The 16,327-nt window shown below is 45.3% G+C and overlaps 1 protein-coding gene across 2 annotated transcripts in view; it reads right to left on the bottom strand.

Moving 5' to 3' along the window:
• Window positions 1–16,327, bottom strand: part of SLC24A3 (solute carrier family 24 member 3) — a 181,514-nt gene that overhangs the window by 48,611 nt on the left and 116,576 nt on the right. For both annotated transcript variants that reach the window (XM_069787790.1, XM_069787789.1), the window contains exons 4-6: window positions 13,944–14,018; window positions 8,118–8,202; window positions 6,070–6,173 (exon numbers count right to left, since the gene is read on the bottom strand). In XM_069787790.1, the coding sequence (XP_069643891.1) occupies window positions 6,070–6,173; window positions 8,118–8,202; window positions 13,944–14,018 (264 nt within the window). The remainder of the gene's footprint in view (window positions 1–6,069; window positions 6,174–8,117; window positions 8,203–13,943; window positions 14,019–16,327) is intronic.

Below are 16,327 nucleotides of genomic sequence, written 5' to 3'. Positions count from 1 at the left end.
TTATACAATCTAGAACCACCTTGGTTTCGAAATTAGTAAGAAGCCCACCAACTCTTAAGGGTCTGATGGGTAGAGGTGTCTCTGACTTATACTGGATTTGAAACTTTTTCAAATTTTCCGCACTGTTTAAAAACAAACAAGGGAGACATGGGGTTTATATTACTTAACACTAACAGAAACGTCTTTATGGTTCTTTAAAGCAATTTTGCTTGCTTGCATTTGTTAATCCTTCCCTAGAGTTTGTAACACGCACAACTTCAGCTCTGGGCTGGCGCACGACAGCCACATGGTTAATCTCCCCAGTCTGTTGACATTATTCAAACCAGTCCATTTTCCAGCCCAACTTTGTCCTTTCTGGCTGGGCCACAAAGAAAAAAAAGAGCACAAGGATATATTAAAGCTGATTTTCATCTACATCAATTGGATTTCAGCATGAGAGCAGCTCTTCAGGAGCATTACAACACTACCACAGTTATTTGGAAACCCTGAAGCGAAGTGTAACAGCAGACGGTATAAACAAGTTGTGTGGCTTCTGGACACCCATCCTGCAAGCAGCTCAGTCTGCAGAAATGAGTTGGCTGCAATTGCTTGCAGGACTGGGGCTCTAGCTACCAAGGTGATAAATTCCTTAAAATTTCAAAATTAAATACATAAATAAAGAAACGAAGTGGAAGCTTTTCTAATTACTGGCTTGCTTGAGGGCTTCTGGCAGCCTGCTCCCAAGCTACTTCAGACTGACTGCTAAGCATTAAGCACTTTTCCCCTTCACACAGCACTAGCTCCCAGCAGCATCTTCCCACATGAGCCAGGGCAAGAGACAAGCAGGGCTCAGCTGCGGACCAGCGAAACCTGGGAGGGTGCCTGCAGCCAGGGTGGCCAAGATCTCCATGGCTCTTGATACCAATTTCCAGCTCGCTCTGAGCATGGATGGGGAAGCCTCCTACTCCAACGGCAGAGGTGACAACCACCGTAGGAGTGTGTCGAATTGAGATGCAGCATAGCCTGAGACCTACTGGGCATTCAGAGTAAGGAGAGCACTGGGCACAGTGGGGCTTCCCGATTTAGACTTGCCGTGCTGGCTAAGGGAGCTGTGCTACAGGCCTTTTAATGACTCCAGAGATGTGTCCAGAAGGAAGCCTCTCGCTGTGGCTGCATCTCTGCTGGGATTACAAAGCAGGGGTGGTGGGGTCCTCCAGCTGTGGGCAGAGTAAGGGCAGATGCGTCAAAAGCAGTCCAGCATGAACTGCCTGTGGGGTACACCAAGTCTGCAGCTGGCGGAGGAGATGAAAACAGTGGAAAATGCAATTGCCCTGGCTCTAGAGCAGGCTCCTGTACCTCCAAAGGTGCCTCCCTGGCATGGACAAAGTTAGCCAGGAGTCATCAGGTCGAGACACCAGAGAGCACAGGAGCAGGGAGAGGAGAAGGGATCTAGACCACTGTGGGACTGGGGGAAAGTTGAATGCTTGAGAGGAAGCTATGGGGTGGATCCGTGATCTGGGGGGAAAATCCGTCTGGAGAAAGCTTTTGAAATATGGGGTGAGGGGGAGAGACAGATCGAATGGAAAGAAACCTGGAGCATCTGGGTGCTTAGAAGGAACATCATCATGCTAGCAAAAGCAAGCACTAAATGTTAGGAGGTGAAGCAGTTAAGTCACTTGCTTAATTCAGGTCAAGAACAGTCCTAGGGATGAAGCCAGGGCTCGTGATGACCGAGGTGTTTTGTGTGTCCCCTTGCAGAAGGTGGAACCTTCTGAGCTGGGGCCTAGGAGAAGAAAAGGGGCTCACGGCTAAAGCAGCTGAATGCTCCCAGGGAGAGCTGCGCTGTATGGACATTGAGATGGCCACTTAAACCAAGGTCAGCCCAGCAAGGAAACCCTTGTGTAATGCTGAGGTGGAGCAGCAGGAGCAGTGGGAGCAGCATCTGGAGCCAGAAGGAGCTGCCCTCTGAACACAGAACATGACACAGGTTGCTATACATTCAGGGGAAAAACAGGCCCATGCCAGCTCTAATTGGCACCTAAAATGACAAGTTATTCTTTTGTATTTAATCTCTCTGTGCTTCATTTCCCCATCTTTAAAACATCCCTTCATCTCACAGAGGTTTGGAGAAAATTAATTATTTGTTCATCAGCTGCTCAGATACAATAGCAATGAGATCGGCAGAAGTTCAAGAGGAAATTAATAATTCTGCCTCTGGAACAGGACTTGAATAGAGCCTGGTAAATAAGGCAGAAGGGCACACACTGAACAATGAAGAGAAAACAAAATAATGAATAGCTGCTCATTAAGTGAGCAGGAGGCAGGGACCCTGTGGAGAAACCAGCATGGGATCCTGTAATTAAAGACTGTATAATAATGCATACACACCAGGGGGGCAAATTAAGGTTGCACAAGGAAGCTTAGCACTGCTATTTTCTAACTTTTCAGTGTTTGACTTTCAACCCTAACAATGCTCTTTTAGCGCAGTTTTTAGGTGTGTAGTGTCATACAGAGGTGCGGGCATCATACTTTCCTTCTCCAGTTCCAGCAGTGGGATGTCTATTCTGATTTATTCTGAGAAGTGTGCACTTACGAACTATTAAAGGCTTAGAAAAATAATCAAGTAGAGTTGGTGTTCAAGTCAATGCATACTAGCTTCTTGGGGCTGTGGATTTGCTTCTTTTTTTAAACAAGGTGCACATAGCCAAACCCAGTATTTTCTTAAGCCAAAGAATAACACATCCAACATAGCACATACATACTACAACCTAATTTAAAAATAAAACATATCCTGGAGAGAGCTGGCCAGTATTTTTTAATTCAACCTTTTACCAGTCAAAAAAAAAAACCAAACAAAAAAAGGCTTTCTTATGATACCAAACAGTTCTGGAAAAATAAAGAGGGCTTATGGAAATGCTGCAGAACTCCCCTGCAGGTTTTAGTTCTGGGTTTCCCAACCCGCAGGCAATACAGCACTCCCAAGCACTCTGCCACCTGGCAGCTGCCCCACAGTCTCCAGCATAGAGACATTTCCTCCCCCAGCTCTGAGCTGAGCACCCCAGGAGAGGACGAAGCAGCCCTGCCACAGAGTTACGGCTTACTGAGCACTGCTGCCCGTGCTGCTCTCCGTCCACCTCCTGCCGGTATCTCCAAGCAACACAGCATCCGAACAGCAGCTTGTGCTGCCAGGTACTGACCAGCTAGAGGGATCCCAACTTGCTACCTACCACAACTGCAGCTGCAAATCACCCTCATCAACACATAAAAGCTCCCACTGGAACACTGCTGCTACTGCTGGCAGGTGCTGCAGGAAAGCAATAGTGAGGTTACGTCTGCCCCCTCCACAATTCCCCTTGTGGAAATCAGCAGTGTGATCATCTTGAAATTGTCCCTCCCCTGCCAGAGGCATCCCACATGTAAGACAGAGGGGAACAGAGCACCAATCCTTCTTGTCCACCCTGGCAACTTGCAGCAGCCACTTCCCAACACCAGAGCGTTTAATGATGTGTTTTGATGAACATGAAGGCCACATGAGCATCACCAGGTTGAAACTGCCACAGGTGTGGGCTTAATAATCTGCTTCTCTCCTGCCACCTGACAAACCCAAAAGCCTTCCAGCCTCGAACCGAGATGCCTGAACATCGCTTTCCAGGGCTGGAGTCCCAGAAAACAGGTCTGTGTCCTGAGCAGCCTCAGGGGAGGCTCACAAGACAACAAAGTTAGGCTTGTAAATCCCTGCCCATTGACTCACTGGTCTCATCTGAAAATCAGAGGACTCCAGCTGCTGACTCCGCAGGTCTGAGCTCAGAAGAGGAAAATCCTGCTCTAACTGAGCTGGAGCACAGCAAGCAGCTTAGACCAACAGCCTGCCTCCAGGCTCACCCAGCCCATTACAAGGCAACTCAAATCTGAGATCCAGGTCCCCAGCAGAATTAAAATCCAATCGCCAACCAAATTTAGCACCTATGTTAGTGCATCTATAGAGACTTTATTGCTAATAAAACCAAATTCCTATTAATAGAAGCACAAAACAAAAAGATGAATCACACCAGTAAAAGTGAATGACTTTTTGGTGAAGGGCTGGGAGTGAGAAAAAATGAAAAGCACAAATCAAAGCAGAGTTTTATCTAGAATGTTGGAATTATTTAAATTGAGGTTTCTTATTTGCTCATTTAAATCATGATTCCACGCAGTGATGTCAATCATTCCAATTCTCACCCAGCCTCTGTAGGTTAACTGCAGCAAACAGAGGTTAAGTGACTTGATGAAACCACAATGCAAATCACTAGCAGAGTCAGGGAAAACAAAGTTGGGACAAATCAGTAAAAATCTCAATTCTTGGCTTGAAAGAGACTCGCAGACCACGCTTAGGATGACTTACAGCAGACAATCTCCCCTTTGAACTGCTGAAAGCTACCACACCCAGAAGGCTGAAGGCATTTGCAAGAGCATTTCAGCTGTGTTATAGCCTTCAGAAACAAACACCTCCTACTTGTAAATGGTCTCTCGAGAAGACTGACATTCTCCGTCAACCCCCAAACTGTAGCAAGCCTTCTCCACTGAAAGCTGTGATTTGTACCTAATTTTTTTAGCAGGTTTGATGCATGCAATCAATACCATGGAGAGTAAAAATCAGAAGAATTAGCTCCTTTGCCACTGTGCTAACCAGTTAATTGTCTTAATTTGCTGAAAAAGCAACCTGAGCAAAAAGTGCTACTGATTACAGGAGAACACCTACGGGGAACACAGCTGCATGCCCTGGGAAAGCTTTGGTCATTACAAATCAGCCTGAATCAGTTGGGCTTTCATAGTAAGAGTTACAGTAGAACCACTAACATGTTGAGCATGTGTAGCTTCCAGCTGCATGTTCCCATGCAAATCAAGGGAGCTTACACGGCTAAAATTACCACTGTGGGCTTTTCCTGAAGCTTCCCCATAGTGAAAATGTTCATCTTCATCCTGAAAAGGTTCACTCCTAACGCAAATAAGATTGGATTACAGACTTTCCCAGGAAAGCCCAATCTCTCTGCATGCTTTCTCATGCTGACCAAGTTATACAGGCCCCTTCTCTTACGTTCTTCTTCTGGAGCTAGTTATCCTATTGCCCTATTGATGTTATCCTGCTTCTCCTCTTCACAAATAAGTCTGCACAGTAACATTTCAAAGAACATTTTGTGAGACTGTAAAAATACTGGGCATGTTGGCAAGTGTTAAGGTGAATGCAGATTCAGATATTTAATTATACAGTCGATCATGTCTGCAATTCAGACAGCAGCTCAGATCTCACAACTTAATTACTTTAATTTCAGATGAATAGCTTGTGTTGTCATAAGCAGTCTGACATGCTGGAAAACAGTCAGAAATCATACTAGGAAAGGACAGCCTTATTGCTAGTGAGGAAAAAACTTGGGGCATCCTTGGAAGTATTCAAAACCTGGCTGGACAAGGCCCTGATCCAACTTCGAAATCAGCCCTGCTTTGAGTTGAGGGGGTCAGGGCGGTGAGGGCTTTGGATCAGAGACCTCCAGAGGTCCCTTCCCACATAAACCATTCTGTGATTCTGGATATAAATAATGAGATAAAATACAAAGACTGTATCTTTCTCATACAACTTCATAAGTCATGCCAGTCACCAACAACGTTGTGCCAGCTCAGCACATGTATCTGAAACCACCTTGCACAAAGGCAGCATCTTCTGTGATGCTCCAGAAGTGTCACTGTTCTTTCAGAGGCATCTTGCCTGGCTCACCGATGTGCATTTTTACCAGCCAGAGGCACAGACATCCTGGCTCCTCTGGTCTAAAGAACCAGATACAAACGTCACAACGCATTCTTCAATAGATACCAAGAGGAGGTGTTAAATAACTAACTTGTATTCTCTTGACCACACACGTATCTTGGACAGCTTGAGTTGACATTTGCTGTTCTGCTTTTCATTTCAAAAATGCAAGAGGAATAGCATAGGGCCCTATTAAAAAGAACAAAGCCAGAGAAATCTGTGGCAAGGTTGTGAACCTGGCAGCTGATTTCACGGTACAGCCAAGGCACAGGATGAAGCAAGAACTGTTAGGAATCATTAAATGCTCTTACCTGTCCTGCAAAAAGCCCACACACGCCAATAATACAGAGAATGTTAAATACAGCCGAGCCTACGATGGTTCCAACGCCTACGTCTCCTTTTGTGATAAACACACCTGAAAAACAAGTTCAAGGCAAGCTGTGTAAATTGGAAAGAGCAGAATTTTTCCACAAAAAATTGCAGACCTCACGCCCCATTAATGAATCTAAAGACATGTACTCGTTCTGCCACTTTTTCTCATATTTAATAGGGCAACTTGCAGAGAAAGGTACTGGGGTGAATAAAGGTGGCAGAACTTGTCTAATGAATAGATAGATAGATTGTCTAATGAAAACCAAATACCTTAGACATGTCTAAGTCACCAACCTCCTGGTCTTGCGATCCAACATTATGGCAATACACATCATAAAAGACAGTAAGCTCCATGGGAGCAGTTGGTAGGACACAAATCTGCAGGAAACTATCTCCCATAACACAACCCCTCACTGGTACTCTGCTCTTCTGCGTATCTCCATCCCTACCAGCTTCAACAGGCAAGTAGAAGCTTGAGCTGGAGCTGAGTCAGAGCTGCCTGGCCACTAGCTACTTGCACGCTGAATGATGCCTCTCAGGATGAGTTATGGGGCTATGTTACAAGCTCCTTTCAGAGCTCTTCTGTCAAATTTGGTTAAAATTGGTCAATGAGGTTAATGGTGAGGGAGACGAACTGACAGACACATGCATCATGGTACTGCACAAAATTCTTTCCTTAGGAAGTGAGCCTAAAAATAACACTCTATCTCCTGCTAGCTGTCAGTCTGTTTAAATTCACCACTTGCTTTTAAGGCTCCAACAGTACTTATCCAGCCAGTGTAGTTCAGGTATTTTTTTTCCACTTTATCCTTTTCTCAGAAACATGTTGCACAGAAGCAGTCACCTGCCAAGTGACACTTAGTATCTGGTGGATTATATCACAGCAAGATAATGATCTGACCGTTAGGGCTTCTCTAAGCTGCCTGAAGGAATCTGGTTCTATTTTCACCCTGCTACTGCACTATCCTTAACTGGAATACAACCCCGGCTTGGTCCAATTTAAGTTCCTACATTTTAAGGCTTTGCTTGCATAATCAGACCTCTCTGCAGAGTATGTAGCTTTGCGTGAATTAATTTGCGCTCTGCATCTGATAGCTGTGACTGAAATAGAAGTATCTTCTAGAGAAAGTATCTAAGCTGAGAATAATTCTCCTCAGTGATGGAGAGCCCACCTTAACCTCCCAAGCACTGCTCTGATGATCACCTACCAATAGAGATGTGGATGAGTAAAACTGCAAGAACACTTTCCTCTTGCGTCAGGTAGCATACGTACAGCATCATTTTATAACAGCTGACTGCAGTCCCCTCTTAGCTCAAGGCTGTTGAAGGACTACATGAGTTTCCCGGGTTTCACACGCTTAAGGACTGCTGATCCCTTCATCACACTTCCCATAAGCAGACAGCTGCTTTGGTAGCGTGATGCTCTGACCAACTTGTTGCTGTGATAAAGCATTTCAAACCCTCTTCTCCTCACTCTGGCTTTCCCAGAGGGAAGTGGTGTTAGAAGACTAATCAGAGTGGAGGTGATAGTAGAGAACCTGCAGCTGAGGACACAAAGAGTTCATCTGGGTACCAAACCAGGAGGCCGGAGGTGCATCATTTCACGCTACATCCTGGAGACGGCGTGGCAGATAGCGTAGGAGGGTGGACAGGAGAGGAGAAGGCTGCACATGCAGAGCTCAGCGCTGTGCAGTTTGGCTGTGCTACAGCAAGGTAGATTAATGGACAGTTAAGGTGAACTGCCTACTGGCCCTGGTTTGACGGGGTGAGATCAAACCACTTCCAAGGCAGCCCTGCTGTGGGATAAAGGCACTTTTCCAGAGCCATTTCATCTAGCGAGGATTCCCCACAATTAGTGCTGTGTGCGCCCGTGAGGGAAGGGCCAGGTATTATAACGAGTGTTACAGGCACTTAGCAATCCCATTTCAACTCCGAAAAACAGCCAGGGAAATGTGGAAGTTTCAAGAAGCAGCAGCAGGTTAGTTACCTATGACAGATGTAAACAACTCAGGAGCAGAGCTTCCCGCTGCCATGAAAGTTGCCCCAGCCACATCTTCGCTAAGATGCAAGCGCTGCAGAAAAACACATCAGAGTCATTGATTACAACACTGAGAGGCTAAAGGAATTCAACTAGAAACATTAAACAGTCCACCAAGAGTGGGAAACTGCAGATATGTATAAAGTTTTATGTTAATAAAGTTTAAGTATAGGAGAAAAAGTCATCACGGGCATTGGCTACTTAAGTTAGCATTTCCTTGTCGAAAGGGCAGGTTGTGGCTGTGATACCCTTTACAGCGTAGAGAAAGACCAGTACTCTGGACAACAGCGAGGCAGTTTCACCAGTCACGACTCTCTGTCTCCTCCATGACCCTGATAATACACAGCTACCTCATCTACTTTGGCCTGTAAAGGGTAGGGCTGGAGCTCAGGCTTGATTCACCCCCAGCCACCTTCTCTGGTATTGTTTCAGCCTTGGACATGTAACCTCTCCTCACCCCCTCTCACTTGGCTCACCATCAAAGATACTTACCTCCTACAGCCTTCCCCTAGCAGTGCCCAGGGACTATCTAAAATGGCAGTTTCTGTAAGGGAAAGGACCTGCTACTCTATGAAAACTTCATTGGCACATGCCGTTTCCAAAGATTTACTTGGTTAATTACTTCCTTTACGTTTTCGGCATTCCCACTGCTCCATCTGCACAAGTCGCTGTTCAGCAAATGCGACAAGGCTGTTAAAGACCACATGCCTTGCTGGCACCTTCCACGGTTTATGAGTAGCTAAAAAAAGCCAACCCCTGCCATACGGCCATAAACTGCTGAGCTGTTACTACACAAAGCTGGCTTGCTTGCATGCGTGTGAGTCAGCGGCTGCCATTGTACGAGCAAGGGGAAGACAGCTGAGGATGGTGGGGACATTTCCCTAGCAGAACCAGCTGTTTGAAGCAGCACACCCAGCCTGGCAGGACAGAGGAAGCCTTCCTCCCCCTCTTCCCTCTGTAGCAGTGCAGGGTTTCTCTGCAACTTTATCGTTACTAAAGTACATTTGCACAGAGACAAGACTGCAGAAATCATCCCACTAACCTTATCTGGATTGAAGATGCCACAAAGGATATTCTAGGCCTGTAAGGGAAAGTAACTCTATCCACTGACTGTGCACATATAACAAAAAATTTTGTACATATGTTATGGGGACAAGGAAAAAGGAAAAGATGTGCCCTCACTGGGAATGCTTCTTAAGTGGGAGACCACGGCATTGCTGCACTGCTGTAAAAGCTTGTAGAACCTGAGTAAACACAGCTTCCTGAAAAGCAATTTTAAGTAGGACTGAAACCATTATAGAGGAAATTCATAGGACCAGAAGTAGATCCCCAAAGGCCAGTTCCTTCTGCAGGATTCTCTATGGAAATAGAGTCATTCTACAACAGTCTGCAACTTGATGGTGTCTTTTGAAAGAAAAGACCATCAGCCCAGTAAACCAGCTGTGCTGACTTTCTGTGGGGATGGTTTAATTTAAAGCTATAGTAGGTTCCCTCGAGGACAGTTTCTAGATAAGTTACTGCAATGCATATCATGATTAAGTTAATACAATAGAGCAGAAAATACAGCACACTATGTAGGAGGCAAAAATGTATTCTCCTGTATTTGCTGACAAATGTTTGCAATTGATGTATGACATTAGTTGTGTCATATAAACACTCTCTAACGCCAATAACAGAGAGGAGCTGGGCTAATGGAAGTACCAGCTGGTTTAGAAAACAAATGAAAATCAGGGTTTTATTGTAAGTATGGCTGAACTAAGACAGAATGTGAATGTCTACCATAGCAAGTGTCGTGGAACAAATTCTCATCTCAACACACACATTTGGGAGCGCAAGTACCTTGTTGGTTTAACTCAACAACTGCTTTCCAAACTAGATGAAGCTAAGCCAGAAGAAGGGCATTTATTTTAGAATTGGTGCATCTAAACTGTGAGCAACTGTAAAATAACTATTGGTTGATCTCCAAGACCAAAAAAGCCTTCAGGCAGGAGGTCTGAATTCTTTTGTGCTGGAAACAACAGTAGGTGGTAGTCAGATTACTGATGGTAGATCTTAGGTCAGCAACAAGTCATTACCATTTACGGTTGTTTGCATGCTAAGCACGTTACATGTACTGCCATACCCAGTACAACCTCTTCGATGTGAGTTCCTGCAAGGCGCTCTCTTCCCCCTCCCTCTCTCTTGATTATTTTTTGTGAGCTAGCAAACAAGTGAACACCCTTGAAAACATCACAGGTCTTATCAGGTGATGGAGGAGGACTCAGGTGGTCTTCTCCCTCATGAAGCAGCCCTGGCTCTCCCAGTCAGCCTACTCATTTCACAGGCTCTTTATGGGGGGAGAGTACTGGTTGGCGTGAGCAATGGTGGTAGAATCTGCTGTCATCAGGCAACAATAAAACCTTCCCTTTCCTAGAGAAACAGGCAAGAGTGGATAATACCAAAGGCTGCAGAGGCCTTTGTGAAGTGACCTGAGCCTTTTCCCATGCATTCTTGAGTGCTAACATCAAGGACAAACCACGAAAAGCTGGATGCTTTAAAGACAAGCCATTCTGGACTGATAAAATCAAAAGTAGTTGGATCAGGAAACAGGAATGCACATTTCTTTTGCTATCATGTAATTACAGAACTGTTTAATTATGCATAAAATACATAAATAAAAGGACTTGAATGCCCCCAAAGGTCACTTATTGGGTAAGAAAAACCTTTCTTGGGAGAGAATCAAGTAGGAGCAACAGAAATAGTAAAATTCTGATCCATTTATATGACTCATTTTGATAATCTCTAATAACACAGTATCTTTCTTCTGGACAGTAAATTCTTAATACAAGTATGCTAAATCTAGTGTTCTATCGCTAAGTTTTCCCTTTCACACATAACTGAATAAAACTTGTTATTAACACCTTATTTTATTGGTGGTGTTGGGTAACACAATGGTTCAGAACCGTTAATGCACATGACGAGTTCTCACATACCATTGAGAAGGCAACAAATAACCAAAAAGTGAAGATCTGGTCAAGTGAAAGTAGCCTTCTAGTAGCCTTCTATGTTAAAGTCACATGGGGAGGTTGTTTGGTTTTTAGACATCAGATGTCTGTACAAACCCAAACACATCTGAGAATTTGTCAGAAGAACAAATGGCACCATAATTCTGACACTTGTACCTCTATAAACAGCCTTCTGGGGCAGGTGGAGTGCTGCACAGATCCTACACCTATGGAAAGCTAATGACAGTAAAAGGAAAGGGTCTTCTCCAGTGTGTGAGCTTCTCATTTACGATAACTAAGTTTACCACCAGTTGAGTTAGAAATCATTAACACCATGCATGGTGTTTCCTATCATGATTTGTAAATACAGTCAAGGAACAACATTTCTACTGACCACTGCAGGAAACAGAGGTGTGGAGAAGCGATGGAGCTTGTCCGAGGTCAGACAGTCCATGGCAGAGCTGTAACAGCAGCTAGCACTCCACAGACCCAGATCAGACCTCTGTGCCATAAGCAAGGCCACTAATCAAAATACACTCATAGATGGGATTTAACGAGTGCTCAGTCAAGAGAAATAATAATCTCCCTCAATCTCATGGGCTCCACCTGTGTCCCTCTGGGTGGCAGGCCTGCCCTTAGGCATATTGACAGCACCCCAGAATAGAAGCCTGTCCTAGACACTACTTACTCAGCTCAGGTTTCATCCATCTACAGTGACCTGAGCTGGTCTTCTAGACCCACGTTTCCCAGCAGGGTTCCCTTGCTTGGGAGAGAGGAGGTTAAATAACTCAGCATGTCTACGTCTCCAGCGTCTCCCATCCTCACTTCCACATCAACTTCTCCATTCCCTCCCCCTGAATCTCACAGTGGCTTTGCCTAGATTCAGCCCTAGAGAGTGCAGCAATTTTGCAGGACCTAAGTTCCTGCCTTGTGTTGTCGCCCTTCAGTTATCTCAATACTTATGCACCAGAATGGTGGGACTTCCTGGGGACTTTTTTTTTTTTTTTTTATGATGCAAAAAAACCTTTTATGGCAGGGTGCTGAACTACAAATATCAGATTAGTTTAGAGACAACTTCCATCAGAGCTATCAGCACAAATTCTCTTGCTGTCTCCCACACCTCTCCCAGGGCCAGGCACAGCCCACGCCCTAATGAGCAACACTTATTGCCAGGCAGATCGGCAGGCGTCTCCTCCAGCTGACAGAGATGTCTAACTGGCAAGACCAAACCATATTTTCTACATACAGATTTCATTGCCCAAGACTGACATTGGAGAGGGCTCCCAGTCTCTTCAGGCGCATGGTCTGTGTCCACCCTGTAGCTGTCCGAGTTGATTTAGGCTAAAATGTACTCCTTGTCTTCCAAAATTTCAGCATGCCAAGCTTAGCAAAAGAGGGACAGAGTCCCTTGCAATTGCTGGAAGTGTTCAAGAGCTTATTTACAGCTGACTTAGCTGTCCCTGCTGCTTTACAACTAATACCAACACAATGCAAGGTATGAAACTCATGACTTTGAAGGCAAGGTACAAGATCCATGATTTCTACTGGGGTGAATCACCAGAGGTTTTCATTTATATCAGCTAAGGATAAGGCCTAGTGTTTTTGAAGAGACATCTGCAAAGACACACAAACACGAGGCAACAGCAACTATCACAGTGTGAACAGTCGGAGCACCTGGAGAGCCATCAGCGTGTGAACTCTTGCAGTGGGCATTGCACAAGGAAAGCCAAAAGGCCCCAGGAAGCAAGTGTGCTGCACATCTACAGCATCCTGATCCTAAACCAAGACTTCATTTCTAACTGAAGTCCAAGCAGCCAAACCCAGCTCTGGCATGGGTCTACTCAGGGCAGTCCTGCTCTGACTAGGCAGCACTCCGTGTCAGTGGCTGCACTGGGAGCCAGTAAGCCCCAGCATGAACGCAGCAGCAGCGTGCAGGTCCTCACCAGCTGGACAGCGGGAGCAGGAGGAAAGCACAGCCCCCCGGTCCCACGACCACACGCAAGGGCAGGACCCAGCTCTCAGTCAGCTGGCCGAGAGCCTGGCATCTCTCCCTCCCCTGGGTGTTCTTTGTCTTGTTTTGTTTTAAAATACCAACACATCTGAACTCTCTCGGGTGTTTTTTCTTTCCCAGCCTGACACTTGGGAGGTTTCTAAGTTTTAAGTTAATGATATATGAAACTCAGAAACACCCCGTGGATCAATATTCCCATGCAAAAGTCAAGAAATAAAAGGCCTACACAGGCAACAAACAACGTCCCAACCCTCTCTCAGTCTCCAACAGCTGGATCCTACCTCAAGGGCAGGGTTTCTTCAGCCAGAGAGGCAGGAGCACATCAGCAGTGAGCAGCAGAGCACAGGACAAGCTAGCAAGCTCTGCCGGGCTTATTACCTGGAAACCCACAATGCAGCTAGCACTGCTGGGGAGCCTGCAGTGTGAGGCTGAGTTTGGGAATCACTGCTCTAGAGAATGTGTTTTTCACTATGTTATAAATTGCCTCCATTTTTAAGAAGTGTTATGATGCATAGATAGGAATTGTTATTTGAGAGGCGACTGCTAGCTTTAAGAGGGAGTGTCAGCCAAGTTTACCCACCAGCAGACTCCCGGCCCATCTCCTGCGAGCGAGAACATGAAGCTGAGCCAACGCACACATGCAGTGTTGAGCAACTAAACAAGAAGCACGGGGAACATTCTAAGACAATAGTAAATACACTGTCATCATGTTCTGAGGCTCTCAAAGAGAACTGCTGCTAAAGCAGCACACAAGTTTAAGTAACATCGTCTAATACTTACTTCACAAATCTTTTCCAACGAAGGGACAAAGAAGTCATCGCAGACAATTGCCAAAGCATAGAACATATATACGGCCTGCAAAGGAAAAGAGAAAATGTTGAGTCTGGAGATTGTCAAGCAGAAACACAGTGCAGTGTCCCAACTCATCTTAGGTTTGTTTTGGTACATACTTTTTGAAAAAATAAAATGCTCTTGCAAGAAGAATTCATGGGGCTCTCTGGGATTTAAGAGAAAGATCATGAAGTATTTATCCAAAAGTTCTCACAAGCTATCAAAGCTGCCAACATTTTATCATCATCATAAAGACTACTTTTTTTGGTTTTTTTTAAATTCTCTGGATATTGCTAAGCCACACTTAAATATTTTTGCCTTCCTTTTTCCCCCCCTGTTGCATAGCGCAAGGCTTTTTTATGATTGCATTCTGTGAAAATCTAAACCCTAGAGGAGTAATTTTTGAAATGCTAGTGTTTTGAAAAGGGGAAAGGAGCTTGTTTTCTGCGACTGAAGTGCCCTTGCATGTCATCTGGAATCCCAGTGCTAATTCTTGCTAAACTCCACATAGGAACAACTTCCAAATGACTGAAACCGAAGGGGGAACACAAGACTTGAAATGACACCTAGCGAATCAACTCTTCAATTTCATGCAAGAAGCATTTAATCTGTATTTCTGTATTATGAAACAGAAAGCTATTTCTGTATTATTAAACAGAAAATGCTAAGGCCTGATCTCTGCCCCAACAGGCAAATGGCACAGCATTTAATAACGGGTTAATAATGGGAGCGAAAGCAGCTAAGCTCTCATCCTCCCCAAGGAGGATAACTGGTCCGTATTGCCCAGAGGGAAGCACCTCTGTCCCCTACCTTGACTCACGTCCTGGCACTAGATAGGAAAATGCTTGTTGGCATAGGGGAAAACCAGGTGAAAAGCATGCCAGCTACCTTACAGAGCACACCATCACAGCTGAGCTTATGCCCATATTCCAGCCTGCTCTAGTTTACTGGCATAGCCATATCTGAGGCCACCCCGGCTACTTTTTCACCACCTTACACAAACTTAGATCTATGGTAAAGGAACAGAGCCAGAAATACGGACAGCCAGAGGAATAAGGGCATCATCCAAACAGGGTAGCCCTGCCTGCGTTGCCCAGAGGACATGCTGCGGAGAAGAGAGCTGCCTCTGGAGTGCCACAGCAAAGTTTTAAAGCCAAGTGTCCTACGCAATGGGGGAAGTGGGAGAGAAGAGAGGACGACTGCACTCTCTGAAGACCTGCAAGACAGGCCAGCGCTCATCCCTCGCAGCACTCCTCGGTGTCAGGTACGCAGCATATCTATTACAGCTGGCATCCCCACAGGAACTAGAAAACAATCTGCACGTGCTACCAAAAACCTGCCACAGAGAGTCTATATTACCACCTTGGATCTCGTTCCCAGCCGACTACAGTATCGGCAAAGGTTTATTTATTGCTATGTAATTGTGAAAGCATGCATGCACAACAGATCCTTAAATCTGGGACATGTAAACAGAGAGACGAGGCTCAGGGCATAAACCTAGAACAAATTGCATTGCAGCAGCTGTGCACAAACCACCTATGTCCAAAAAGAGGGGACGTGAAATGCTGCACATGGTGAGGCAGGAGAGATGAACACCTGAGCTTTTCCTCCCCAGTTTCCCCTCTGGGAGTTTGCTGGCCACCTCTGGCAGAGGCAGGACCCTGTGAGGGGCTGCACCCTGTGTGCAGGCCAGCAGGCTCACTGCTCCCATGCATCAGAGGACATTATGTCCCCCCACATCACCATGCAGCACAAGGTCACCACAGACAGAGATGCACGTGCTGCTCCGGAGCTGCCCCACCATGAGTTTACACGCCTTGTCTGACTTGATCACGTAAATCCCCCTCACACTGGAAATGTACATCTCCATAACACTTTGCTAGGTTTTCAGTCCGTGTAGTTGTTTGGGGTTTTTTATTTTCTTTTAAAGATAGAGCTTCTCATCTATAGAGCTACCTGTAATGTGCCTGAAAGCAAACAGCCCAAGAAGTAATTTTGGCATCTGGTCCAATAAAGCAGGTGGGCATGCATCAATCCCTTTCTTTTTCACAGTATCACTCACAGGCATTACAACATTATTTGTCTTTGCACTCCCAAAGTGAGACAAAACTACTTTAAAGTTCAAAGAGAGCTCCATCTTCTTTGTAACACCTGCCATGTACCACTATAGAATTATTTTTACAAGTAGTGCAGCTCCATTGAGTAACTAGAGCTGAGAAAAGTGGCCAGTATTTCTAGAAAAACAGTGTCTTAATCCTATCGAAGCAGAGTTATTACCTCATCATCAACAGATTCTCCTGCTTTGCTTATCTTTGAAGTTTACTGTTGAAGGT

This window comes from Haliaeetus albicilla, chromosome 7 (genome assembly GCF_947461875.1).
Source record: "Haliaeetus albicilla chromosome 7, bHalAlb1.1, whole genome shotgun sequence".
NCBI lineage: Eukaryota > Metazoa > Chordata > Aves > Accipitriformes > Accipitridae > Haliaeetus > Haliaeetus albicilla.
This window is presented reverse-complemented; position numbering and strand designations above follow the sequence as displayed.